The following is a 27,729-nucleotide window of genomic DNA, read 5'->3' as shown; positions in this document are numbered from 1 at the left end:
ATTTGTTAGGTAATGTTCCTTTTCTGACTAGATGCAATATAAGATAAAAACTGGCACAGTAAAATATTTCAGTCAAATAAAGCAAATATAGAGTGTTGGAAAACACAAATCAGCTGATTTTAAAGAAAGACAATACAATTAATACACAACTAGTGAAGTGATAATATGCGTCAAACCAATCAGTGTGTTGCCGAAAATCAAACTCATAATTAAAAAAACTTGAGCATAAGGCGGGGTCAATACAATGGGCGGAACCACTAGGTACTTCAGCTTGCTCCGCCCAATAATTAATTACGTATAAGATACTAAAAATGTTAAAGAGATTATTATTTGAAGTTTAGAATTGACAAGCTGCAAGTGAACACTTTAGATAAAGAAAACGAAAGAAGGAAAAAAATGAGATGTTAATGTCAAACTAAGAAATCCCGGAGAAGCCCTAATCAAAAGGCAAATCGAAGGAAAAGCCTGCTCATCGAATTGAATATTTCCGGTTTATTCCGCGTTGGCACTTTCTGACATTGCGGAACATAGCTGGAAAATCGAGGAGAAAGATTACGAGACTGTCAAGTGCTAGACCGTTCGGCATCTTATCACTCGTTTCGGTCTTCCAGTTATCCGTTAAACAGTTCGACGTTATTTTCAACAAATTTCGAAAAACGTTCGCGTTAAATTGTTTTTGGAGGAAATTGCCGTTTTATAAACATAGAAAATGTAGTCCGTAATAAACAAAAGTGTGTCGATCGTTTATATTCAAGAGTTTCGTCGTAATACCGATTATGTTTGTGTTATCCCTACACGAGTGCCCACCGAGCTTTTAACTGCGTAAGTAAGGGAATAACTCGCTACTGAGAAGGATTATTTCAAGAAACAGTTCTGTTCTTTTCTTCTTGTTGGGAATTAAAGTCCTTTTTCCCCATCTCTTGGGCTTGCGATGCGGTATTAGGGCATTACTTTTCATCGGTATTTGTTGCCGAACACAAGCGGTTTTTATATAACGTTGAATTTTTTTATTGCCAATGAATTTTCTAGCTTCGTAACTGTTTCATTCTGAAAATTGGGATGGGACTTGACATAAAACACGACTCAAATATTTGGCGTTGCGGATTCGTTCTAAACTTTATACCCGAGTGAATATGGCTGACCGAATGATTTTTCAAACTAATTTTACCGAAATGAATTAGGTTCTTAAACTGTCAAGAAGACTTTGGTCTCGAGCCAGCTGGCATCAACCATAGCATTTATTATTATTAGAATATCTGGTGTGTCCCAACAATCAACTAATACCTTTATAAATTAGAAAGCCCGTTGTATAAAAAAATACATTAGAATTACCTGAACAGCATTTTTCACTACACATCAAAAAATACAGCCATGAAGTCTACAGCGATGATTTATGCGGTATTTAAAAGCAAATTCCTTATCAGAGAAGTATTGTCAAATTTTTATGGCACTTATCTGGTACTTATAAACCGAGCAATGCCCTTGAATGGATATAGAAACACATAGAAACACGCAAAACAGAACGTATGTGGATAGGTCAAAAATTAAACAACGTAATAAGTACTTACATAATGCGATCCCATGGAGGTCTAAGAAAAATGTGGCACATGACTTGAATAAGCACAGTGGGTGGATTTTTGTTTCCTCTAGCAAACTCCATTTGACACATGCGACATAGATGCGCCATAACGTAGTGCAAAGTGGTCTTATGATGGTCGGGTAATTCTCTAACCAGCTGTTTAAGCACAGACGTGCACTCTTCGTCATTTTTCTTCTTTTGAGCTTCCAAAAACTTGTCGTACCATTGAACGGGTATTACAGGATCTGGCAACTCTCGCAAATACTTTTTTATAATCCCAGCAATAGCAACTGGACTAAATCGAGTTAAATCCAAATTATTCAAATCAGTGTCGATCATTTTCACCAAGGCATTCACTTGATCAGCAGGTGGAGTGGCACTATACAAGTTATATAATTCTAATTTTTCATCTTCTCGGGATTTCTTCTCCAACTCAGTAATGCACATAACTAAAAGCATAGGAGCGGGAGGACTTCCTCTGAAAAACTGCCCACACAAATCTTGACCGAAATACGACTTGAACTGCAAGAAAGTAGTTCTGCCATCATCCATTGGCTTTCGCGTGCACGATGCTAGACCAGTCGCTTTGCAGCTTCGATGACACACCAATCCACAATCTTGGCATATGTATCCTTGATGGATTAACCCCCTCAGATACTTGTTGCATTTGTCACATCTCTCCAATGTGCTGAAGCTGTGTTGGAGCAAGTTATGTGGATATCCTGTCGGTATGGTAGTACCTTCGCCTATTTCATTTGGATCAAGCTTTTCGTCGCTTTTGTTTAATAGTTCATCAATCCCTGTCAGTATAGCTTTTTGATGGAAGTCATCCTTTATTCCCATACCCTAGAAAAGAAGGTTTTTAAATAAATCTTTGTGACTGTAATGTACGGGTGTGTAGATTTTAAGAATTTCACGTAAAATAACATCTAAAACAACTTTATTGTTGAGAAAAAATAACAAAAGGGAGGAAAAAAACAAGTTAGGTTAGGTTAAAAACGCAATGTCTCTTTTCGCGAGCAGCGCGTTCCGAAATAAAAACGACACACACAGGAGCGTTCCGTATTTAGCACTATAAAAACAGATTTGTTCGCAACAGTGACCATGACCAATCGCACAACGTGTGTGTGTGTGTTTAAAAAAACAGCCTCTAAGTTTTGATTTGGCTTTGATAATGTCAAAATCAGGCCAAACCAAAAACAGAGTATTTGTGAAATTTCAGAGGATTAAGAATGACTGAAAACAGCGATAAGGCTGTAGGTAAAATTTTACTGGGTGAATTTAAAACATGTATGGACAGTAAGGATAAAGTTCAGTTTTATAGAATCAGTTTAACTTTAAAATTTAAAATTGGCATGACACATGAGGAACTAGTACAGATGAACAACTTTGTCATTTAACTTCCAACAATCTTTGAAACACACTGTATATTGCAGTTGTTTTCAATTTCAAATAATTATCATATCTAGCAGGCTTAAAAGATGTCACTTACAATTAGTTTTTCCCGATCTAGATTGATCAAATCGGATCCTTTTATGTCCTTGAATCTGAACATGTCCGCATAGAGATAGAGATTTAAAGAGGCCATCCATTCTACCACGTTGGACGAAGACCACTCGGATATAGGCTGAAATAGAAAAAAAATTATTAGATTTGCTGGCCGATTTAAAAAAAGTTACGATGTCAATTAACCTTGTTCTAAATGGATTATTTTAACAAAAGTAGCTTAATAACATAATAACCGAATTCCTGATGTCAGCTAATCGGCGATCTACTGCGGTAGTGGAAAAATTTATAGGAAATAGTCAGGTAAGGTAGGAGAACGTTTTTTTTTTTGGTTTTATGTTGCAGTCAGCCATAAAATGAAGTTAAGAGTTGAATTACTGAAGGTAAAATAGGCTGCTCGCGACATATAAGGCAAAAGGTATAATTTTTGTAGAAAGATTATATTCAGGCAGCGATTTTAGATTTACATGCATGGAATAACAAAAGTTCAAACTTGGCAACTATGTGCGCTCGGTAACCCGCTTTCGCTTCGCCTGCATGTGAAGTAATGCTTCAGTGAGAGAGAGAAAGAAGATTCGTTCAACCCGCATAGCAACGTGCTCTCGGTGTCACTATTAGCGAACTAAGCGCCTACAGGAGGCGAGCTTAACAAAATTGGAAGTATCATACAGTGTATCCGAAAAAAATGAACTTCAATCTCATCGTACCATACTTTGTAGGTAGCGCTAGATTTACAGGAATGGACCAATCAAGAGAAAGCAGACAAATCATACTACTTGATCTTGTTTATATTCAAATTGATTTTACAACCATAGTTGTTATTTTACTTCAATTAAACGCGTTTATATGGCTTTTCTTACCTTGGAGTACATAATAATTGCAGTAATTTGTTTTATTTATTGAATTAGGTTTATGAGCCATTATTTGTTCTCCGGAGTAAACTTCAAATCAGTTTTAACTTTCTCCATTGTCAGGTCTTTGAACTGAATCATGTGCATTTTACTACTAAAAAAAATAAGATTTTTTTGTTAAATTGATCAATGTTAAATTAATGATCGGTCCTACTGTTTAAATGTGTATGCTAAAAGTCACGTTGGCAAACGCAGTAAAACTTAATTTGAATGTACTGGAATAGCAGAGGTCATCCAAAATTAAAATCATTTAGTTTAGGTGGCACACACTATTTATTTTATTACGGCAAATTATTGTTATTAACAAGGGCATATCTATTCCGGGATAGACCTATGAACCCTAAAATTGACTCGACAAAGCCAGCAGCATGGCAAATGTGTATGTTATGGTCAGGTCGCCTATGGATGGCAATTGTTCCAAACAATTATTATATGACAGCTGTCAATCCGCTGGTTTGATTTCAAACCACAGCCAACTACGACCATAACACCGTTTACTTATTACTGTTAAATGCATGACCATTTGAAACTCCAGAGGAACTTTTAATAGACATTTCAATATTAGACAGCTGATATGATTAACAGTGCAAAAACTAAACGTATAGAATTAAAATCGCGCCATTTGCATGTTACTTGCTCATCACGAATTTGTGCAAATATTACACTTAAATTATGGGAAAAAGAACCGGCTAGAACATGACTAAAACTAAACCTAGTATCGTTTGTATGGCGCCCAACTTATAGCACAAGCCGGTTAGTTTAAAAAAAGGTCAGACATTATTCAACGCTCAAGGTCTCCAAGATTCTTAGGATTTCTTCGAGAATTCTAGGTACCGAAACGATACTACAAACAAACCACACCCGTGAGCTTTCCAGATATTTCAGTGATAGATATTCCAGATAGTTCACTTACGTACTACAGAATTCCCATCACTTAACTTCACTGCTCCTATATAATTCAAAAACTGGTCAAGAACAATTTGCCATTCCATTGAATTGATTAACGATACTTTTATCTAATCATCCATATCGGAGTTCTTTGTGACGATTAAAATTGAAGCTAAAAAAATGTTATCAGTGTTTCAGGTCAGGTAGTGAATTGCCTAATAAATTTAAGGGCCCCAAGTAAAGAGCACATAAATATTGAATTTTTTTTAAAAGAGAAACCATTTCATTCGACAAGTAAAGCTTTTTATCTCTTATTTTCTCGCAGTGATCGATTAGTTCGAGCTAGTTCAACGTCTGAGAGAAAATCCACATTAAGGCAAAAATGACCAGGATATTCAAATTGCAACTTACCCAATTACAATGACAATAAAACCAAAAAGTAGCACGTGCGGTGAGGAAAAATGTGAACTGAAACCACGTTATATGCAAAACGACCTCCGATAAAAGGGTTAACAATGATAATATTACCATATTAATTAACCATTATCAGAGAACGTCCTTTTTTTTTCTTAATTAAGACAACGTAAATTATCATAAAATAAGATTAATCCTCAAACAGCAATTCAAATTAAAAATTAACCTAGATAACCGGGCCAATTGCGATACTAATTTGCTACGTTATATCAATTTGAATAACACTTTTCGACACTAGTCAAACATGAAATTCCTTAACAAACGATTTTCTCAATTCAAACTTAAAACTTACGCATCAAATCACCATTCTGTATAATATGTAAATCAACCCTGCGACGAATATTTCCTATACATTTAACATTCAAGGAGACTTGAAGAAGATGATATAAATTAAAAGCTCTGACATGGGTTTAGTCATAAATTACAAGGACGCCACATTTTCAAAATAGGCTAAAGATTATTTAGATTATACCTCAAGTTAATTAATGACCTCGTGGTATTATTCAGGTTAAGTACCATTAATTTTGAAGATGATCGATATGGCAGCCAATTTCGGTACCACCGTCACCAAAAAATACAAAAAAATCGCACTTGCACGGGCGATTTGGCAACGCTCGACCGCCAATGATTCTCACTGGGTCGGGCTTTGTTGCCGAACTTTTTGATCAATCACGTTTACACAGATAAACATATTACAAAGCTCAGTTCATTTAAAAGAGATTATGGTATCCAAGTTAATCACTGGAATTCTAGATAATAATTCCGTGAAACTAGATTTTAATATGCTCAACCTGTGGAACTGGACTTGTACTAACAACCATATTTCCAACTATCAACCATGATGAACTGTCATGGTCATACCATCCAATTCTGAGCCTGTGAAAGACCCAGATTTTTTTATTTCATATTTGAGAAGAACTACTAAAAAATTATAAAATAATTTACTGTCAACAAATACACTGTCGCTCTTGGCACGCGTTTTGTACCATTTTTGAAGTAGTATTTTCTATCAGACGCCGAACCTTACCCTATAAATACCAAAACCAACCTAACCATAATTGGGACGTCGTAAACCATGTCAAAAAGCAAAATTAAAGTTGAAGATTATGGCCTCCTTAGTTCTCATGCTCCTTGGAGCATGTAGAGCGAGTTTGACGTCACGATGACGTATTTTGACAGCCTTTTAAATTATTGTTTCTCTAAATAACGTCTATCAAACGCTAAATTGAACAAAGCCTCATCAGATCCAAGAGCAATGCTCCTAGTTAGGAAGGAATTAATAATCCTATAGGAATAAATATACAACAATTATAGTGCTACACCAGCTTGGAGGGAAATTAAATTAAATCTCTAACTATTGACTATTTTAAGTGGCAAGATTTATGACATAGCAAATCTTGCTGTTCTGCTCCAGTATGTAATTTCCTTTCACGAATGCATCAGCTTCGGCTTTTAGCGCTTATTTCTTGAGGAAACCTAGAAAGTAAAGATACTGTCCGACAATTTTAGATTTGCCTCTTTCTTCAAAACCGCACTGGTTGCTTATTAAAACTATTATTCCGTGCATTATTTACAGGTGTTGCAGCACGTTCAGTTTATCAAGTTCGAGCAGGCCGTCCTTGTATACCGATTTATTCGCCTCGTGGAAATTACATATTGAAGGTATGTACACACCTACAAAACTGTTTAGAAATGTTGTTCTGAAAGTCTGCGCAAAACGAACTCAAGTTGTTAGAGTTCATTTTCGGGTAAGCAATTACATGCCAAAAGCACGTTTTAATTAATACAAAATAAGGAATTTCAAGCCCAATTTGCTGAACAAAGCCAATCCGGCCTAAATCAAAAAGCCCTTGCCGAAACATAAAAACCTTCTATAAATATTAGCAGACCGAAAATGGGAGATACAGTTGGACCAAAATCCAGGAAACGGTAGCATATGTTCACAAAAGGATCGGATCTAACAGCTTACCCATGATTATTTGCTTAACTTTTACCCAGAGCTGTATATTTCCTTTAGCAATTAAGGCAAACCAGTTAAATAAAAAGTGTAAGAAAATAAATGAAGCGATTTTTTAATGAAGAAAACTGAAAATGGTGCGATACAAGAATCGTTTACACTTTAAAAATGACGACTATCTGAATAAAACCACCATAGCATTATATTTATTACTGATATTAAGTAAAAAATTATGACTGCAACACTCCATTTAGTATTTTTCCTAAGAATTGTTCTCCAATTGTAATGTCCAGCCTTAATAAGACCAAGATGTAAAAATTCCAGGATAACCAACATGTACTACGACTTTCATTCATCAACTTTTTCTATTCAATCAACCGAAATTAATAGCTTTATTCGGGTTCATCTTTCTGAACCTGATTTGGACCCTCTGTATGGATTAAAATTATCGTGCAAATGGTCCAAACCTATATTCGAAACAGTTCAGAATGAAAACAATCAACCCGAACAAAGCTAATAAGAGCATATTCACCACGATTCTGACTGACACTCGTTAACAATTCCTATGAGCATAAAAACTTATGATGAGTGCTAATGTGTGAGAAAATAACCACAATCAATTAGTTGTAATTAAACACTAACATAATTGCGGTTTTTTCTGTTCGACAGCGAGACGTGGGGTTATCCTGGATCCTGAAGGTCAGGGCTAGAGCAAGGACAGGATAGGACATATTTAAAAAAATATAAGAACATGTATTACGTGACAGTACTTAATGGTGCAGTTTGAAAATAAAAAAACTTCAAAAGCCATCATAAATAACAATATTATAAAAGATAATATGTATTGTCGAGCTCTTATCTATTGCTGTTCTATTTAAAACCTTTATGAACTTGTACATCAGCTCTTGACGAAATATTATAATATGATGTAGTAGGAAGAAATTACATTATATCTTTGGAAAAAGGTAACTCAGTGATTAGTTGCGAAATTGTTGCAAGTGAACCAGAATCTACGCATTAAGTATGTTATTCATATTGTCAATGAATTAACGAGTTCATTCTCGTAAATTTATTAGCTATTTGTAAAATTACTGGCATATTTATGCAACACTTTCAAACCCCATGTAAAGAATTTGCAACAATTGATACAATTTTTTAGTAGTAAATATGACCGGGATTAACATCCACGCGACTACTACTTGCTACATTAATCCAACTAAAAAATATGTCAAATAATCTAATTTCCGACAAGTTTTAGACACACACTTGGCAGAGAAATGACCTGCACGATTCGCTTTAAAAATAGATGAAGTATCAGTGTTATTTAAATCCTCGTAGTTATAAATAAAGCTTTATTATTTTAAATATTGATCAAGCAATGAATATTGCTAGTTCATTTATTTAATCCTAACTTACGTATAAATCTGTAAATTATACCTAATCATTTATTATTTATTCGCACTTTCCCTCACGCTCCAAAACATATGCACTTTTTGTATATTGTACCAAGGTATGTAAATGCCAAAATATACGTTTACATAGGCAATTACAGACAGTAACGCCAATTTATTGTAACCTTATTTAGCCAAATCATAGACTAACTAACTAAATGAATTACAGGTAAAACCATTTATTCCAATCGTAACGTAGACCGAAAAAAAAAACTGATTTGTGGGTTAGCACACTGACAGTGACACTACAGTATTTTAGATGAGATGATTTAATTTCCATTAATGATCCATAGCAAGCCCGGACGTTCGAACTTAACCAAGTCTTGAACGATATTTCAATTGTCTAAAACTTCATGCGTAACGATTTTACAATTTTAAGTGTCGCCACCGCAACCTTGGAATAGAAAATTAGAGGGTAAAAAAGGTTATTGTCTTTATTTGTATCAAATCCATCCACAGTCCAGTTGCTGCAGGAATTCGATATATTTCCAATAAACCCATTTATTTGCATTGATTGGCAACAACGTTCAATTGACAGCTCTCCTTAATCGAATGCTATAGAAACCAACTCTAAGCTAACTCAACAGTATCTCAAGTGCGGTTATGCTATTTTCGTTAACGAATTCAAGATTGAAATCCTCTGGAGTTACAATTGTTTCAAAATTCATTAGGCATAAGATGGGATTGGGATGGATTAATAGAAGCCGTGCAAGTAGGTTAATTTAATATGGCAAGGCGGTCTGTGGCAATTTTCAACAATTGCCTTTCAAGCAATTTAGCCAAGAGTAGAGTATGTATTGTCACACCTTGCATATTTAAGGCAGACGTGGTTAATCCATTAAAGCCAAAATGTGAAAACTTTTAAAATTAGTAGAGTTAGAAGTAGTAGTTTTGTTTATTAATGAAATTTTGGGGTTCAAATGTTACTTTTTGTTATATTACGAGTTTAATATACAGGGTGTCCCACGACGAAAGACATCGATTGATATTGGAAAAAGTATAAATAGGAGAGTTTTGAAAATTAGGCAGGATACTGATGTGGGCATGCCCAATCTAACTAAAATATTTTCAAGATGGTTGCACTTCCGTTTATACCGAAAGTCGATCACAACTTTCTTATTTTAAATAGAACACCCTATATATTATTACATATTTGGATTCCTCACAAAATTCTGACCAACTTATGTGTACAATGCCCTATGCCTATCTCTAGCCGTTTTCGAAATATTTGATGTTTTTCCAAAAAAGTGACAGTTGCAACGCTCAACATATTTTTGTACTCTGTCAAAACCGTATTTCATTTTGCAATAAAACTTTGGGTTATTGTAAATAAAGGATCGTTTTATTAAACTGAGGGTGCGTAATGACTCATTTGTATACAGGGTCGTCAAAAAAAAATCATAAACTTGCCACTAAAAAAAATGAAAAATCTCAAGTTTTTTAAATAGAAACCCACATTTTTTATGACGGAATCATTTTGAGCATTAAAAATTACTATACGTTTCAATTTACTTGCCTATACCTAAATCCAACCCATTTCGTTTTATTTGAGAATAAACATTTTTTTATTAGGCTGCATGGTTTCACTTTTCATTTTTTTTTTGACGACCCTGTATACAAATGAGTCATTACGCACCCTCAGTTTAATCAAACGATCCTTTATTTACAATAACCCAAAGTTTCATTGCAAAATGAAATACGGTTTTGACAAAGTACAAAAATATGTTGAGCGTGGCAACTGTCACTTTTTTGGAAAAAGTTGTTCAGAATTTTGTGAGGAATCCAAACATGTAATAATATATAGGGTGTTCTATTTAAAATAAGAAAGTTGTGATCAACTTCCGGTATAAACGGAAGTGCAACCATCTTGAAAATATTTTAGTTAGATTGGGCATGCCCACATCAGTATCCTGCCTAATTTTCAAAACTCTCCTATTTATACTTTTTCTAATATCAATCGATGTCTTTCGTCGTGGGACACCCTGTATAGTGTTTCAATTTTGTGGTGGCTTTTTTAAATCTTAACTGCAACTACTACTTTAACCTAGTAAATCGAAGAAAACGATTAAAAGCCGCAAAGTACTCTCATAATGACCGCGAAGACAATGATAGTAGAAAACACAATTTTATCAAAGACTGGCTAATGTGGTGTACAACTTTAATCTGAGATTACTACTTGGCAACCGTGAGAAACGATTGGATTTAATCGCGAAACGATATGTAACTGAAGGAAACGTAAATTTAGGCAGTAAGAGACAAAACTGACCTAATACTGTGTTATCTCGAGGTCAGGACCAGAGCACGTTTGCTAATGATTCAGTTTGTGATATTACAACATCCTAAACAAACCTTCAGAAATATGACAACCTTAAAAGTAACATTTTTCTTTATATAAAAAGTCGATAAAAGACATTCGACACGACTGAGATTACAGTATGTTTTTAGTTCCTTTATAGCCCAGGAAGTTAACGTTATATAAACGATAGACTCGTTATTGTTAGTTGTTACAATGTATTCATATCTTAATCGATGTTTGAATTGCTTAGTATCATTTTAGACATTCATATTTAATACATACAGTCATGTAATATTGACACAAACAGCGAGATTACATCATCTAAACTGCTGTACTTTTAAATAATAGGTCAACCCTTCTAAACATTATTTTTTGCTAAAAGTTAGTAAATTTAAATTGATCTGTGTGATAAATCTGCGATAAAGAGAGACAATTGTTTCTACAATTTTATGGTAGACAAAAGTAGGGCAGATAATTTTTTTCTTTAAGTACGTCGTGCATTTTGTCACTGATCGTCCTTCAATCGCATAAATAAAACCATTCGCAATTCCTGGTTAATCGCAATTTAGCTAATATTATTACATTTATCTGTAACTCTTTGACACCAACATAAATCTTTAATTAAGTTGACTTCTTGTCTTCCTTGTTCTTATTAACACTGAATAAAGATAAGATGCTCTTCAAATACTTAATAATATACCATTTTCAAATGACTTATCAATTTTTCACTGAGTTTACAACATAAAAAAGTGATTAGATTCTACGTAAGGAGCACGCGAGGCCATCTGCATGTAGATACTTCAAACCGACATGCACTCAAAGTTTCTAAAATTATCAACTGACATCAATAATTGAGTTTTAACTGAAAACGATTTAAAGAATCTTTTAGGGGGCGCTAGGTTTCATTATCTGAAGTATCTTGCAATTTAACTTTTAATGGAGTTCATCTTCCCTAGTCTCATTACTCATGTCATACCTTTCTGAAACCTAGTAACGACAAGACTGTCTTAATTGATACATTCCAAGTTTGTGCATGCTTGGAAAACTTAATCAAAAATAGGTCTTATCATAACGTTTTCAATGTAAGTTCATTAACGAAAATATGTACTTCAAACGATTACCTTTAAAATGTTATTAAGTATACGTGAATGAATTTCTTCCTTCTGGCTAAAGCGTCTGGTAAATATTAAAACTTAAACAGAGTGTAGGATAAATTTACGTTATTAAAATTAGTCCGCGTGAGCGTATGATACTGGAAATTTCCACGGACTGCAAACAGTAAAATTCTGGATTTATCAGGACTCGATTCGAAGTGCAAAAAAACGATTGAAACTTTTCTGTATGGCAAGGGATCGTCAACAATATCCCTTGAGTAAAGAGTGATTCGGAGGATATAAGAAAATCTAAAAGCGGAACGGTTAAATGCACAAATCGACGACGATCGAGCCTTAAGCAAGATTTGTACTGGCATTACTATAAAACAGATTTTTTTGCTCGCAGAAAAATAAAGTTCAAAAGCAAAACTGACCGGATGATCAGATAACAGAAATACTTCATGGGGTATGCAAATGTCCATAAAATATTCCATATAGCTCGTGGTAAAATCATGTATGTTCGTATAATTAAAAACTCGCCTGTTTTGTCGCATCAGGCAAAAATTACTCATCGCAGTAATTAAATTCCTAACATGATTATACTTTAATTTCTGCATTTATGAAATATTTCTCTTTATTGCTTTTAGAACATACATAGGTACATGCATATCCGGTTAATGAGTCGATTTAATGAGATCTGGGAATTGGAAACGGAGCAATGCAGTACAATAAATATTCAAGAAAAACACAAAATAAAATGCCCGACTTAGAGACCGTAAAAACAGAGGGAAATCGCCAGAGAGCCAGAAAATTGAGGGCTTTTTTGCGGCTTAAGACCGCGGAAATTAATTTCACATTCAACTGACTTATGAAGCACAATTTACTAAACGGCAAGAAACCGGACCATGGAAGAAGCAACACCGTGCCTAAAATTCGTTTTAAGCGCATGGTAATGCTGTTTGCAAAAGTTGCACTTTACGAGGGTCAACTGCATTTTGCAACGAATGTTAAATTGAAAAACGCTTCCGCTACGTACGCTATTTATGGAAAATTTTCTTTAAAAAATCCAGAAAAATAGAGTCAGTTCAGATGAGTAAGGAAACCGAAAAAGAACGAAAAAATTTGTTTAGTCTATAAACGTGCTTATTACTCACATTTTAGAAATTTAATAGTATGGAAATCTGTAATAAATACATTACGGTAGTCATGTGATCTCGCTAAGAATCCCAGAAGTCGAATCAAATTTTAATTTTAACACCTGTCTGAATGTTATATATTAATAACGTGAACCCTATTAACCGAACACAGTTTATACATCTGATAAGATAATTAAGTGAGTAAAAGTGCAAAGAATCAAAATATGAACTATAGGAATTCGAAATTGGAGATTAAACTTGGGTCCCTAGAGGAAAACGAAGGGTGTCGTTAAGGGATGGGAAGTATGGATTTCACTTTGAGATAAAGTGAGAGCTCTATCCTGGCTGTAGTAAAAACTATGACGAACCTAATTGGCGTGACTTATACTCAAACGAGTGATTAGTGGTCAATTACCTGGCATGTAAAATCGATTACCAGCGCAAAATCATCATTATTTTAACAATACCGTAAAACAAACTGTTTATTTTTTTTTAATAATAGCCTGTACATTTAATACAAAAACGACGTTAACTAGGACTATTTATCAAAACCGCCTAATCTAAAAAGGGCAATCTGTTTTATAAGTTTTCCTGTTGCTGGGTGGCTAGTAGGTAATGAACGGGTTGGTAATAAATCCTGGGACTGGTTACGTCATACTCCATGAAGTTAGATAGATATAGATAACGGCTTTATGGTGAGATGTGCGACTAAAAAGTCAAGGTGCAATACATTACAGCTTATTGGAGCCACCGGAGTTGAAATAGAGGTTTATCAAGCCTTGGGATAATTATCTCTTTCCACAGCCTCATCATACAGAATGTTTAGAAAATGTTTGAAGCCAGAAATTACAATTTTTAATTAAGTTTCATAAAATGTAGTTTCTTTGCCTTGATCAGATAATAGAAAAAGGGATTTTAATTAGTTTTCTCAGGAATAAAAAATGAAAAATACAGGATCGTTTAAAATAGCCATAGGAATAATTCCGCATATTTAGTTATCTAATAATTTAATTTTTGAACGCGAATAAGAAAACCCTGTAAAATTTTTACAACTGAAATCATTAAATTGCCCACTGGTCGACCAAAACTTAATGCTAGCATCACATTTTTAACCGTATAAAACAGAATCAAGAAAAAAATAAGGGAGTCACCAGTGAACAGTTACATTTTTAATATTGACTTTTTTTGCGTCAATGTTTTTCAAGAAAACAACATTATAGTGGATGAATTGAATTGTCAATATTACAAAAACGAAGACAAAACATATTAACCGCTAGGTGACCATCTATAACAACACTAGGTGAAATTGTTAAAATTGTACGAATAACCAACGTTGAGAGTTTTATCTCTCTATTTAGATTGTTGATGTTAATTTGTCAACATTAGTTAAAAATAAGTAATAAAAATAAAAACTCACCTTATCGTAGTTCAACGTGACTGGCGGCAACGTGGTGTTGTCTTTCTGGCAAATGTAGTTGATGTGGTAACGAGTACAGAAATTATGGAAGCAAGAATGGCATTCTGGGGAACAACAAATATCACATTTACAACAACAAGACGATGAGCACGAACAGAAATAATCGTGGAAAGAGAAAACTCGAGCGCACCCGTCGGTACTTGGAGTTGTGGTGGTGCTTGGAGGTTCTAAATTGAGCCCGTAGAAGAAGTCGTTATCAACAGTGGTGTTGTTGGTATTCTCTGAAGGAATTTCGGTAAACGGTTCCTCCAAGAGGTTGACAATACCTTCGGCGCCAAGAGTGTCCCGTGAGGTCGCCAGGTCTTCTGCCCGGAAAGGATTTAGGGAGACCGGCCGGCCGACTTCTCGTAACATGTAATTGTCGGCATCAATATTAACCAAGGGCATTAATGATATTTTTGAGTCCGATAACACCGTCATGCGGCGATACATTTTGTCCCTATCAGGGACTGAATCAAGCTGATGCTGCTGCTGGCCCTCTGTATTGTTGACACTCATCTTGTCATCGTCATCTGATTTGGCCTTCTGTTCACAGACTTGATACCGCTAGCAGCCGCAACGCGCTCTTACCACATAGCAGCGGAACTCGGAACTGATTGCTACATCGCCATCACCGAACCTAACCACAGCGGTTATGAACAATTTTATTGCTAGTGCACATGCGCTAGCGGCCTGTGTGCTCGCTTAGCAACGGCGTTGCCAATTCTGCCGTTACGGCTCTTACCGGTCCGATGAAACACGGCAAAGGTTAACCTGGTTTAACATTCGATTTCCATTTTAACGTACTTATGTACACTTCAACGTTGCTTATGTAAAAATCCTATTTTGTTTTCTTCTATTTACCATTAGTACACACAGAAATGCAGTTCACCCACCCAACAGAATTATTACGTATCTCAAATTGTTTATTTACCAATAACAATAAAAATAAATTATGTACAAATTTAATTTTATTTCAATCTGCAATGAAAACTCTTCAACTCTCTCTCTTTATGTGAGTCACTCCTAAGATAAAAAATAACTTACAAGCATCAAAAACCTTGCAGAATTTGTAAAATCCATAATTAGACCAAGTAAATACAAGCGAGTAATGACGTCATACTCTAATGTCAAATGATAACGAACAGGACAACAGGACAAGAAATCGGAAAATTCGGTATAAATACAGCCTGCCTGGGATGTTTTACATAAGGAAAACTCTAAAAGCTCGAATTTACACATTTCAAGTGAAATACCTGCGGGGTCTTACCGTTTTAATATCACAAAGTGATTGTTTACATTATTTTTTCGCCATTTTGCGACTGCCATCAAATTTGACACTTCGACTCTTATGCTTCTGACGAAAGTGAGTTTTTGCATTAAATTTTTCATATTCTTAGAATTACATTTACTTGAAAAAAAATTAAACAACACTGTTACAGCATTCTTTACAAATTGAGAGAGGACAATTTACAATAAATAATTATTTAATGGAGATATTTTCCAATATAAAGCTAAATAAGGGGTGTTCAGTAATTGTTATGGTCGTAGTTGGCTGTGGTTCTATCATGAACGTAGGGCCGTTGATAAGTTCGTATATGGTTTGAAATGACAGCTGTCATATAATAATTGTTTGCAACGTTATCTAAGACATACGCTTTTTGTGACAATTGCCATCCATAGGCGACCTGACCATAACAATTATTGAACACCCGTTACAACTACTACCACAATAAGACAGGGTAAATAGACCAATTAATCATAGAATAAAATTTTCTGTACAGGGTGATTCCAAACGTGGGGGCTTTTCTTTCACCTGTGAATAGGGCTTCAAAAAATAAGTTCTTTTTTCGTTTCGACGCTTTTACGAAATATGAACAATAACGAAGATACAGGGTGTCAAAGTTTTACTGAAAAACACAAACAGCCACACAAACCACTTGAAGTTATTTAGCCAAAATTTTGTAGATGTCAGTAGCTAGGGGAAAGAAAATTTTCCAAGAAACAACAATTTTCTTGCGTTTACCAGTGGCGAGGGTATATTTTTTTTAATATTAAAAAAACATAAAAATTATTATTGAATTCAATTCTAAAAATAAAACCCCTTTTATTATTTTTTTTCTTAATCTAAATGCGTGCCTAAAATGCTGTTTTAATTTAAAATGTCAAATTATTAAAACTTAGTTCAAAGGCGGCTGAAATCTTTCGTTTTTGTTTATGTCTGTTGATAAGGAATAACCTGTCAGTTGCTTCTTCTAAGTAATTTTATTAACGCTCTCGATTAAAACAAAAATTAACTTTGACACCCTGTATATTCGTTATTGTTGATATTTCGAAAAAGCTTCAAATTTTTTGAGGCCCTATTCGCAGGTGAAAGGAAAGCCCCAACTTTGGAATCACCCTGAGTTTGTTTGAAAACCAGAAAATACAATGCAATTAATTGAAATTCGTTATGAACTATAACTGTATTAAGATCGGACTTTTCAATTTCCCTCGAATGGATTGGGCATTCACACCTAAGCATCAGGTTATACTTTACTAACTTATTATTTATTACCCTTGTATTTCGAATGTTTAGCTGAAAAAAACTAGAATTTTTACATCGTTTGCATACAAAGTACAAAAAATCAAGGACTTATTTTGCATCTAATAATAATAAAAAAAATCGTAGAAGGCGTGCGCGTAGGCCATCAGGTATAAAGTTATTCTATAAAATACCCAAATTTAATAATAAAAACAAAAAATATAGTTTCCGTCGCCGTCAAATTAAACTCAAACGACAAAAAATGGTGATTTACCCCTCGCATTCGTGTAAACTACACTAGCAATATCGCCGGCAAATTTATAGAAATTGGAACGTCAACAAAACACACAAATTGGCATTATATGTGCAATCCATAACCTTGAGCACTTAGTTTTATGTCTAATAAGCAATTTTGAATAAAAGTTGGTGCATAAATTGCACAAAAAAAGTGGAAGAACAAAGAAACAGGATCCTGGTACGTGCCTATCCAGAATTTGACATCGTTCTGTTGGATTTTGGACTTTGGTTCCCATCTGACAAATCTCCCCCTTTGTTTAGCTGTCGATATATACTACTATTGATCAAAGAACTGTGAGGTTAATTGTTATTTTCTTTTAATTTAGAAAAACTCACTTTCTCGATATCATTGAGTTAAAATATTGACAAAGAACAGTCAGCTGGTAACTAGGGACTATGAATCGAATAGAGTCCCTTTCAACACCCTTCCATCATTTAGTTCTCCCTTTGTTTCTTACACAGTGGCCAGAACGGAGAACAAGTTTCGTACAATGTAAAAGTTATTATCCTGCGTTGCCAGACTTTAGTAATCCAATTTTTTTCCGGTTTTCCAGTGATCAATATTTGACTAAACATTAACTTAAGAGTTCAAACCCACTCTAGCGTAAAAGTTAATTAATCCATACGTATACCAGACGAGTTTTTCCGCAACGTCAACTTTTTTTAATCGATTCGCTGCAGTCTATTTCTCATTCCTTAGTATGCCCTTTACACTTTTGTGGCTGTTTCCTAGCAAATAACTAACCTATCTATATGGTATAAGAGTTGGGCATAGCTACTAGATCGACCATAAAGTTTTAAGAAATATTTTACGACGAACGTACGAGGTATATAAAAAAACACTATCAACATATGGTAATGACTTAAAAATAGTGAAATGGGTGCTTGCAACTTTAAATATAGGGAAGTATAAAATCAAGCTGTTTTGGAAAACATCACGATTCGAGTGTAAAGCTCCAAGAAAATGAGCATTTATTTCAAGGCAACTGAAATGAAAATACTATTTTGAGCAGACCTAACCAGGTTGACTTAGGAAATTATTGTCAGTGGTTGTTTTATCGTTTCCGTTCTAAAACAGGAACCTTTTTATTGAGAGTTTCACTCTTGTCCGCCTAAATAAATTGCCCAAGTTCTGGCTTAGAATTTAAATTACTGTTTTTCATATCATATCATTCTGAAAAAATACACGCACACAAAATATATAGTAGAGAAATTGCATGGAATGGGAAACAAAAAACTTTTATAAACATGGTGAATTATTTTAGACAACAAACAACTAAAAGACTCTTGACCAGTAAATGATAACAGTGCTTATGGAGATTTCACGGACTATAATTTCAACAAAAGCATCCTTGTGCAACCTACCATTAGGTTTATAAAATATATTGTATAAAAAACTTCCAGTCTCGAAAATTAATGCAATTTTATGCTTAACAGCCGTTTATACATCAGCTGCTTACATAGAAAATAACTTATACATCTCGGAACACCACGATATTCATGTCAGTTGAATAAAATCAGATTGGGGCAACTCTTTCTAGTATAATTTCATTATTAATCTCTACCTTTGTTGACAAACAGTAAATTAATTAAATTAATAAAACTAATTATTTAAATAACTTTTTGTTTTGAAAATTAATTCTAATTTAACAGTAGAAAATCTTATGGCGATATTCTGAATAATAAAAGTAAGCCACCTTTCAAACAATATCCGTTCTATAAAATACAACATTCAATTAATTTCAATTTAGGAAAGCATAATCCTGCAGTAAAGATAAGAATATAGGACATGCAAAAACACGCCATTGCATATTATTGGTTTAGGGGGCAACGTCCATTTGCCTCTTAGCTTAATATTAATGAGGGGATTTTTTTAAATAGTTGCTGTAATGTATATTAGGGGATGGTGTCAGAAATAAACATAGACAATAATGTTGCTGTCATATTACAAAATTGCTGCGAAATTTACAGAATGCACCAACAAGTTAATATTGCAATTGCAAGATATTTTTTTAGTAATTTTGTACGTACTTATTCTAGATGATCTCAGTTTTTAATTTTTTCTTTTAATTTAAAAAAATTCCCTTTCTAACAAAAATACCACATACGGCCGGAAAGTTACTAGTTATAATTTTGTTGTTGGGACCAAAAACAGGAAAAACTTATTAGAAGGCTGAGATACCTAATGATTACCCAACTTTCTAAAATTTATTATTTAAAACGCTTTTGATAGCAAATTAGTACATCTTCTTGATGACATTCTCCATACTCCATCAGTCTAGACTTTAATAATTCATAATTCATCACAACAAGGAATATCGACAAAAGTAACTACAAATCCATCCTTGCAAAACGATATCATCCTAATGATTACCTTTGACCTATAGTTTGCACAATTTTATTTCTTAACACAGCATAGAGATAATATTGCAATCCACTTTAAATTTCTCCTTCTGTTTCGGGATTTTGTTACTACGTTCAGACGGCTTGTATTTACTATTCACTTTTTGCCATGTTGATTCGCTATGCATTTTTTGAAAGTTTTGATTTGTAAGTTGAAGATCAGAGGTCGGGCTATCTCTAGACTACTTACCAACTATATGACAGAAAGCCCTAAGCAGTTAATCCGTCACGAAACGCTTTTGGGAATAAACATTTCTAGCTCTAAGCTTTAATAACGGTTGCAATTTCAGTTGATAGTTAGTGCCGGATGATTGAAACTGACAGAATTCAAAGAGAAACTGAAATGTCTAAAGGAGCTTTAGTCCGCTCGAAGGAGTATTACTCAGGGATATTGAGCTGTACTAAAAAATTGTTTTCAGGTCGTCTCGAAAGCTTTTCTACGCACATTTCCTGGCAAAGAAAACGTCGAGACGATTATATCGACATTACTAAATCGTAGCTGAAACATCAATTTAATTATATCTCTCCAGTGCAAGTAGGCAGGGCAGAAAAAACTATTTTTGTCCACCACTGTTTCGCATTGAGTGGGTCAAACACGTGGATGGAATTCATACAACTTCCGCATAGAATGCATGCAATGAGGATTGAGAAATACTACCAACTAGGGCGTATAAAAAGTGAAATTAATGCAGAAGGTTCGACGTCATACTTCTGTAGGGACAGCAAGCGGATATAACTCGGCGAAGCCCTTTGAGTTTCGAGATGAATACACGACTTGGGGGAACGCTTTCATGTTAGGCTGAATACGTCGACGAAGCAAAGCAGAACCTAGAAGCGTTTTGTATTCCCACATATGGATATATGAAAAGGTTTAGTCTTGAGAGTGATAAACAACAAACTATCACAAACTTCAAAAATTCTGAAAAAAAAACTCTCTCAATTAACCATCTTGCTATCTAAGCTCGAGACGGTATGTCTAGCTGTAGAAATCATTTCAACTTGTAAAATTAAGCGTGACAATTCTAATTAGGAACTTGCTGCTTCTTGAGATCTAAACTTTAAGAACATTAATTTTCCCGATTATCCTGAAGCAGTTAACAAGATCTTTTTAGATGAGTCCGAGCTGAAATCTGCTATGAAAAATGTCTCCGGACTTCTTTCAAACTTGCCTGATATAGATTTAATTGCTTATGACATCACAGATAACCCTGAATTGCACAATTACTATACATTGTGAAGTCGGAACAATCTGTCATTAAAAATCGCCGATAGAACAGGACAATGGCCAGACCAATAATAGACTTATTGTTTGAAGTTTTTTACAGTTTTTTTGGTAAAGGTTTATCAATATCGAACAGTCAATTGTAACATAAAATTGCTAATAATAGTTGCGGATAACATTCATCCTGGCTTTTTAAAAGAGAAAATGCTGTTAGAACTAAGCTGTTAGAATTGCACCTAAAAAAGCGCCGGCAATGCAAAAATGGCCAGGTCAACTGTTACAAAGTTGCGCACTTTACATTACAATGCTCTTGACATCATAAATAGGGTGTGATTTAATGAAACTTTTTTCCAACTACATAACCAAAATATGTCGAATAAGCGAGTATTGTAGTAATATTTATAATCCTTGGTTCCTAGAACGTTAGACTAGGTAGCTGTACTAGACCTAGTTCAGAGAAATTATTTGAATTGGCAAGTTGAAAATGTCATGATGCAGTGGTACGATTTCCTACTTGCAAATTTTAACGTAAACATGCGGAAACGTGCAAAAATGGTTTGCAAATTTAGTAACAATACTGCATGTCGTAATGAAATTAATATCTGTAATGGCACTTAATAAAAGTTGATGTTAAGATGAACGAATTACATACATAAAGTAAAAAGTCTCAAACCGTATACCGGATGATACAAAAGTGAAGCCTAAGAATGTTAAGAAGGTAGAAAGAAGAAGATTTGCACTAAATAATCCACTTGACAGAACTTTACAGCAGAAATTGTCTTCCTAGACGTAATCAACAGTTTAAATATTATTAAAATTATTCCAATCAAATTCAACCAAACCAAAAAAACGAAACCCTGTATGATCATACATTAAATTTAAAAATACTAATAACAAACATACACTAGTTGTCGAACTTGTGGTTTTATTCGAGCCTCAGAATTGTATTCAGTTCTTTTGTAACGCAAGACATTTTGGCGAACATTCGAGTTTTTGTATTGTAGACTGCCGCTGGCAAATTTCCTCATCAGATATATCTTTCTTGCAACCGACACAATGCGGAGCTTTATTGGCCAAGTTGGGAGGAGAGGCCCCGAATAATGAGCTGGAATATATTTTTAGGTCATCAGTTTTAAAACAATTGTATACGCGATGTTTATGTCTCAGTAAATAAACATTTTTTGTGAACGCCGTTAAAAATCTAGTAAAAATAAAGCGGGGGATTGATTGAAAATGGGAGGAACGGATTCGACAGTAAGGCGCTCTTAAATTCACTGCTTTGAAGTTGAAAAAAAAATCGAAGGAACCTAATTTTAAATTGCACGTGGTATTGAGTAAACAAATCGTGAATGGGAACCTCGAAAAAGTATTTGGTTTTCCATACTTAATATCAAATTGCTTTAAGTTTGGTTAAGTAAGTAATAATTACCGTAGTGTATAAATTCACACGTTGCAAGACTCCAAATTTAACTTAATGAAAATTGCTTGTTCAAATGTACTAAGCTTTGATTACATAGTCAATTTACACCAAACAATTACGTTAGAAATTTGTCATATAACAACAGATCAAATAAAGAACTTTTAAGTTTATCACGTGGAATATACACTTCATTACGATGGGGTGTGTGTGTGCTCAGATACCGTCATTATTCCTAAGAAGAACGAAAACGCTAGGAAATCGCCTCTTCAGGGGCAATTTGGCGCTGTTTAGCGGCAATTCAAGAAGTTTTCTGAATAGCTTTATTAGAGTTGAAACGTGGATTCACCTCCAAGATTATAGCTACAACTTTTGGGTCGCTAAAGGAATTTTAATGAATAGAACGTGGCAACCCTATACCCTGTGCCAGTATTGAGCTGCATTAATTACAAAACTTAGCAATTTACTTCAAAAGACAAAAGATAAATTGTCTCGTCGAATTCCCTTTCATTAAGACTGTATTGAAGAAAATTCAAAAGCTTCGTCGCCTTTATGGCACCGATTCAAGAATTCTTCCGCAATCAAGTACTTATTCCAACTATTTCTGTGCTAGGACGACATAAATGTAGTAGTTAGAGTAATTATCCTACAAGTGTAGGATAATTAGATTTAAGTCGAAACCTCCAGGTCGATGGACTTATTTTTTGTTCCTTGAATAATAAATGATGTATGTTTGGACAAGGAATATTTGAAATTCGATTTCCTTGTTTGGGTAGTATTACAAGTTTAATTATCAAGTAAATTCCCACTCAATTACATGCTAACAAGTTAATGGTTGCATTAAATATTAATAATCTGTCATTTTTTTTTGCACTTAATCTTAGACACATGTTTGTCTGATTTGCTGTAATGGAATAATACAGTCTGCTAAAGTTAATAAAACGTATACTCGATTGTTTGAGATGTAACATCTATCAATTAAATTCAATTAGTTATTGTGAAACACTACGAATAAAGATCTAAAAAACCGTAAAATTGCACTGATTGTAAGTTGAAGTCGAAAATATTCCACATAATAAGTTCAGACATAACGACATAATCAATAATTGATTAGAAACAATAAAAGAAACAATTCTCGCTAATAGCTGATAAAGCGAATTAAATTGACTTGCAAAGGAAAAGAGTAATTTACAACAACATCGTGGAGTCAAAGAGGGTTATTCTGCGTTACCCTAAAGTTCCAAATTTACAGACAGGTTTGGAATAATGATGTTAATGTGCCCACGTCTTATGCCAACGCAATTATGGAAACAAGCATAGCAGGCTCGCTCACCAACTTTATTTCTTTAATGCATAAGCGCCCTCGATATCCCAAAAACCCTTCGACAAGGGGGCTGAAAAATCATTTACTACGCACTACTAAACAGAATTTAATATAATCTACCCGGAGCACTTCACAACGCACTTACGTAATTTCTTTGACAGCTTCAAGTAGCTTTAACCGCAATCAAGGCAGAACTGTTTTGTTGCTACAAATATATCAAAGGGTGAAGGTAACAATGCTTTTTTATACAGTATGCAACACTTTATAAAAGGGGTGACAACAGTTTTTTAAAAAAGAAAATTCATATTATTTAACATGTATAAAGGCAGAAGTAGTGTATTGTACTAGAGTACACATTGTTAAGGTATTGAACTTGCCTAGGGCCTAGGTATGTAACAAGCATTGACGATGTTCTTCCAGGAGTCCAGTGAAAGTTACATTACCTGCACCAAACGTTGATTCATGTTTTGTTGTCCAGGTATAATCTTATCTATTATTAGTTCAACACTATGGCAAGCTAAAATCATTGGAATTTTAATATACAGGGTTTTTCAATGAAAAGTAGCCACCCTGAATATCTTCCAAAATAATTTCTCTGTTAAAAAATGCTAAGACACGTCAACAAAGGATTTGAATTTCTGCCATCAGCCCCTTTGCCGCCATAGCCACCCCCACTAAGTTTTCAAATGGCACCATACTCTGTGTGGCACATCGTTGGAAAGGGTATTTCAGAAGGAATTAATTGCACTATTTTATTTGTACATTTGCTTTGAATTGAGACCAAAAAAAAATAAAACCATTTTTTTGTTATTTTGGTCAAACTTCTGATAACACTACAACTGTTTTTGCCTCAGTCGGTCAACTTGTAAGTTCGTTTTGAAGGAACATTGTCAATATGGTTTACACGCCGAAAGAATAGAAATTGTACGTTTTTATTTCAAACATAACGACTGCTTTCAATGCAATCCATCCAGATAAATTAATTGGTCATCAGTATGTCTTAAAGTTGATGCAAAAATTCATGAAAACTGGTTCAGTGACAAACAAAAAACATCAACTTGAAAGACAAATTATTAATGAACCAATTGAAGTTGCTGTTTTGGGACTCTTAATCAAATTTCCCATGTTTCGACAAGCAGTGTATGGAGAATTTTAAAAAAACACAATTTTCATCCATACAAGGTAAAATTGGTTCAGGAATTAAACGAAGATGACTATGATAGAAGACTACAATTTTGTGAAATTATGTCTACTAATCTGACAAACAACGTGAACTTGTTGTACAATATTTGCTTCAGTGATGAGTGTATGTTTTTTTTTTAATGGAGAAGTGAACAGGCATAACTGTAGGTATTGGTCAGACACGAATCCACATTGGTTTAGGGAAACCCATACCCAATATCCAGAAAAACTTAACGTTTGGGCAGGTATTTTAGGAGACCACATCGTTGGTCCGTTTTTTATTGACGGTAATTTGAATGGCGCTACTTATCTTGAGCTTCTTGACACCACTGTTGATCCGACCATAACAGAGCTACTAGAATATGATGAAAATTTATTTGAAAATCAACTAATTTTCCAACAAGACGGTGCACCTCCACACTATTCACTTCCCGTTCGAGAATATCTGAACAATCGATTTCTTGGAAGATGAATTGGTAGACGTGGTCTCATGGAATGGCCTGCGAGATCACCCGACCTCACTCCGTTGGACTTTTTTCTATGGGGGCATTTGAAATCTAAAGTCTATGCAACACAGAGGGCCAATATTGCAGACCTTAGGCAGAGAATAATATATGAATGCCGACAACTGACACCGCAAGTCCTCACAAATGTTCGCGAACTCTTCCAAAGTCGCTTGTATTATTGTATGGAAGTTACCGGAGGTTATTTTGAGCAATTAATTAAATGATAACTGCTATTTGCTATTATTTCTGCAGTTAAGCAAATGTACAAATAAAATAGTGCAATTAATTCCTTATGAAATACCCTTTCCAACGATGTGCCACACAGGGTATGGTGCCATTTGAAAACTTAGTGGGGGTGGTTATGGTGGCAAAGGGGCTGATGGCAGAAATTCAAATCCTACGTATAAAGATGCCCCCCTTGCAATCTTTGTTGACGTGTCATAGCATTTTTTAACAGAGAAATTATTTTGGAAGATATTCAGGGTGGCTACTTTTCATTGAAAAACCCTGTATTTTAAGGTTGGCTTTACATTTCAAACTTTAATTTAGATAGGTACTATGACTACTATGTCATCATAACCAACTTCATTAAGAATAAAAATGTCAAAATTGCCAACTTTTCGGCACTCCAAATTATAAAATTGAAGTTAGCTCAATAACAAGATTCGTTAATCGTAACAGTATTTGGGTTAAATCAACATGAGTGTTCCATCAACTTAAACTTTTCCACTTTTAAACTCTCTGTGATGTTTGTACTGGGTTGAATTTTTAATATGTTTAATTATAAGTTACGTTTGTCCACTCCCACATCAAATATTTGTTTAACTCTACAACCTAGCGTCAAAGTTAAACATGGCAACTTTCCTGATCCCTAACAAATAATTCAAATGTTGGCTAGTGAAAGGGGGATATTTCAGGATTGTGATAGCTACGTGAAGAATTCACTTAACGACATTTATGCAAGTCACTCATGTATCGTTAAGAAAACTCAATAAAACCTAAGTAGAATAAATGAATCACTTTTATTTTTAGAATAAGTGAAAGCGTTCAATCATACAAGTTTTCCCAAAAATTTGGAAACAAGGGATTGCGTGCAATATGTGTGTGTGCTTCCAGAGTTAAATTATCAATCGTGTTTTCCACATGGAGCACTAAGTACCTCGGTACATGTGAAAGCACACTACATGTGGTTTAATTGAGCCTAAACATCAATTACCAATTAATCGTACGTGAGGATTCAGTTAAATTTAGAGGATACTACTCTATTAGCATTGTGCACATGAAATTGATGGTTTAAAACAAGTCATTGCGTCACAGGTGAGAAATATGAGAAGTTGGACGCAACAGATATCCATCAGCCAAAAAATGTAAAATAAAATAAGTGTCTGGAGATGTATGCAGTCAATTGATGACGTCGCACCTTGGATTAAAATTCAACACGTTCCTTTTAAACTGTATATAAATCTGGTCGAAATTGAAATAATGAAAGATGTTGCCAAACAAACCAGAACGTTGCCAACAGCTATCGAAACTGATTTTAATCGTTGAGTTGGGGGTCACCTTGATGTCGACCGTGAGATTTTCGACGAGTTTTTAAAGAAGCGGCAACAGGGATCCCAACACAAGTATCAAGGCCGTCACCATGCCTCTGAATATTTAATTAATAGAATTAAAGTAACGAGCCTCTTCAAAGTTTTAGGAATCTCCATACCCAACACTGTCTCTTTTCCTAGCTTGATAACAATTCATCCAATAAATAGCAGGATCTGTAGCCTTTTCTTCTTTTCTTATTGCCGTATTGATATAGACGATCGTTTACCACATTAAGGATATTGCTTTCCTGTAACATACCTGACAGATCCTTTTTTTTTGTGTGTAATTTCACATCATTTCGCGATACATCAAATTTAATGTAATATGTATTTTATCGACAATGACTGATTATATGGTTAGCATAGATAGTTATTGACAAAGATTAAATTAGTTTTTAACGCTAACTTTCTATTTTTAGTAGCAGCAAAATTAAATCAAAAATTTTCATTATTAGGAAACTGGAAAACAATATTATTCTTTTTGGAATAAATACTGTACTAACTATGAAAGTAA

At 34.4% G+C, this 27,729-nt stretch overlaps 2 protein-coding genes across 3 annotated transcripts in view; one reads left to right on the top strand and one right to left on the bottom strand.

The window, feature by feature from the left end:
• CtsL4 (Cathepsin L4) overlaps positions 1-7,387 on the top strand; it is a 45,659-nt gene extending 38,272 nt beyond the window's left edge. The window contains exons 6-7 of the mRNA XM_081994042.1: positions 6,935-7,020; positions 7,246-7,387. Of these exons, the coding sequence (XP_081850168.1) occupies positions 6,935-7,020; positions 7,246-7,319 (160 nt within the window). The 3' untranslated portion in view covers positions 7,320-7,387. The remainder of the gene's footprint in view (positions 1-6,934; positions 7,021-7,245) is intronic.
• The window catches only part of Pi3K21B (phosphatidylinositol 3-kinase regulatory subunit alpha), a 45,288-nt gene that overhangs the window by 3,093 nt on the left and 14,466 nt on the right, over positions 1-27,729 (bottom strand). Inside the window, exons 5-7 of one of the 2 annotated variants that reach the window (XM_081994009.1) lie at positions 14,710-14,813; positions 3,072-3,206; positions 1,569-2,425 (exon numbers count right to left, since the gene is read on the bottom strand). In XM_081994009.1, coding sequence (XP_081850135.1) covers positions 1,569-2,425; positions 3,072-3,206; positions 14,710-14,813 — 1,096 coding nt within the window. Of the gene's footprint in view, positions 1-1,568; positions 2,426-3,071; positions 3,207-14,709; positions 15,382-27,729 lie in introns of those variants that run through there. The other variant, XM_081994008.1, reaches the window with a different exon arrangement.

The sequence above is a fragment of the Ips typographus genome, linkage group LG16, assembly GCF_016097725.1.
Source record: "Ips typographus isolate SLU linkage group LG16, UJ_Ityp_2.0, whole genome shotgun sequence".
In the NCBI taxonomy this organism is placed as follows: Eukaryota; Metazoa; Arthropoda; class Insecta; order Coleoptera; family Curculionidae; genus Ips; species Ips typographus.
The sequence above is the reverse complement of the archived record's forward strand: the minus strand, read 5'-3'. Positions and strand labels throughout refer to the sequence as shown.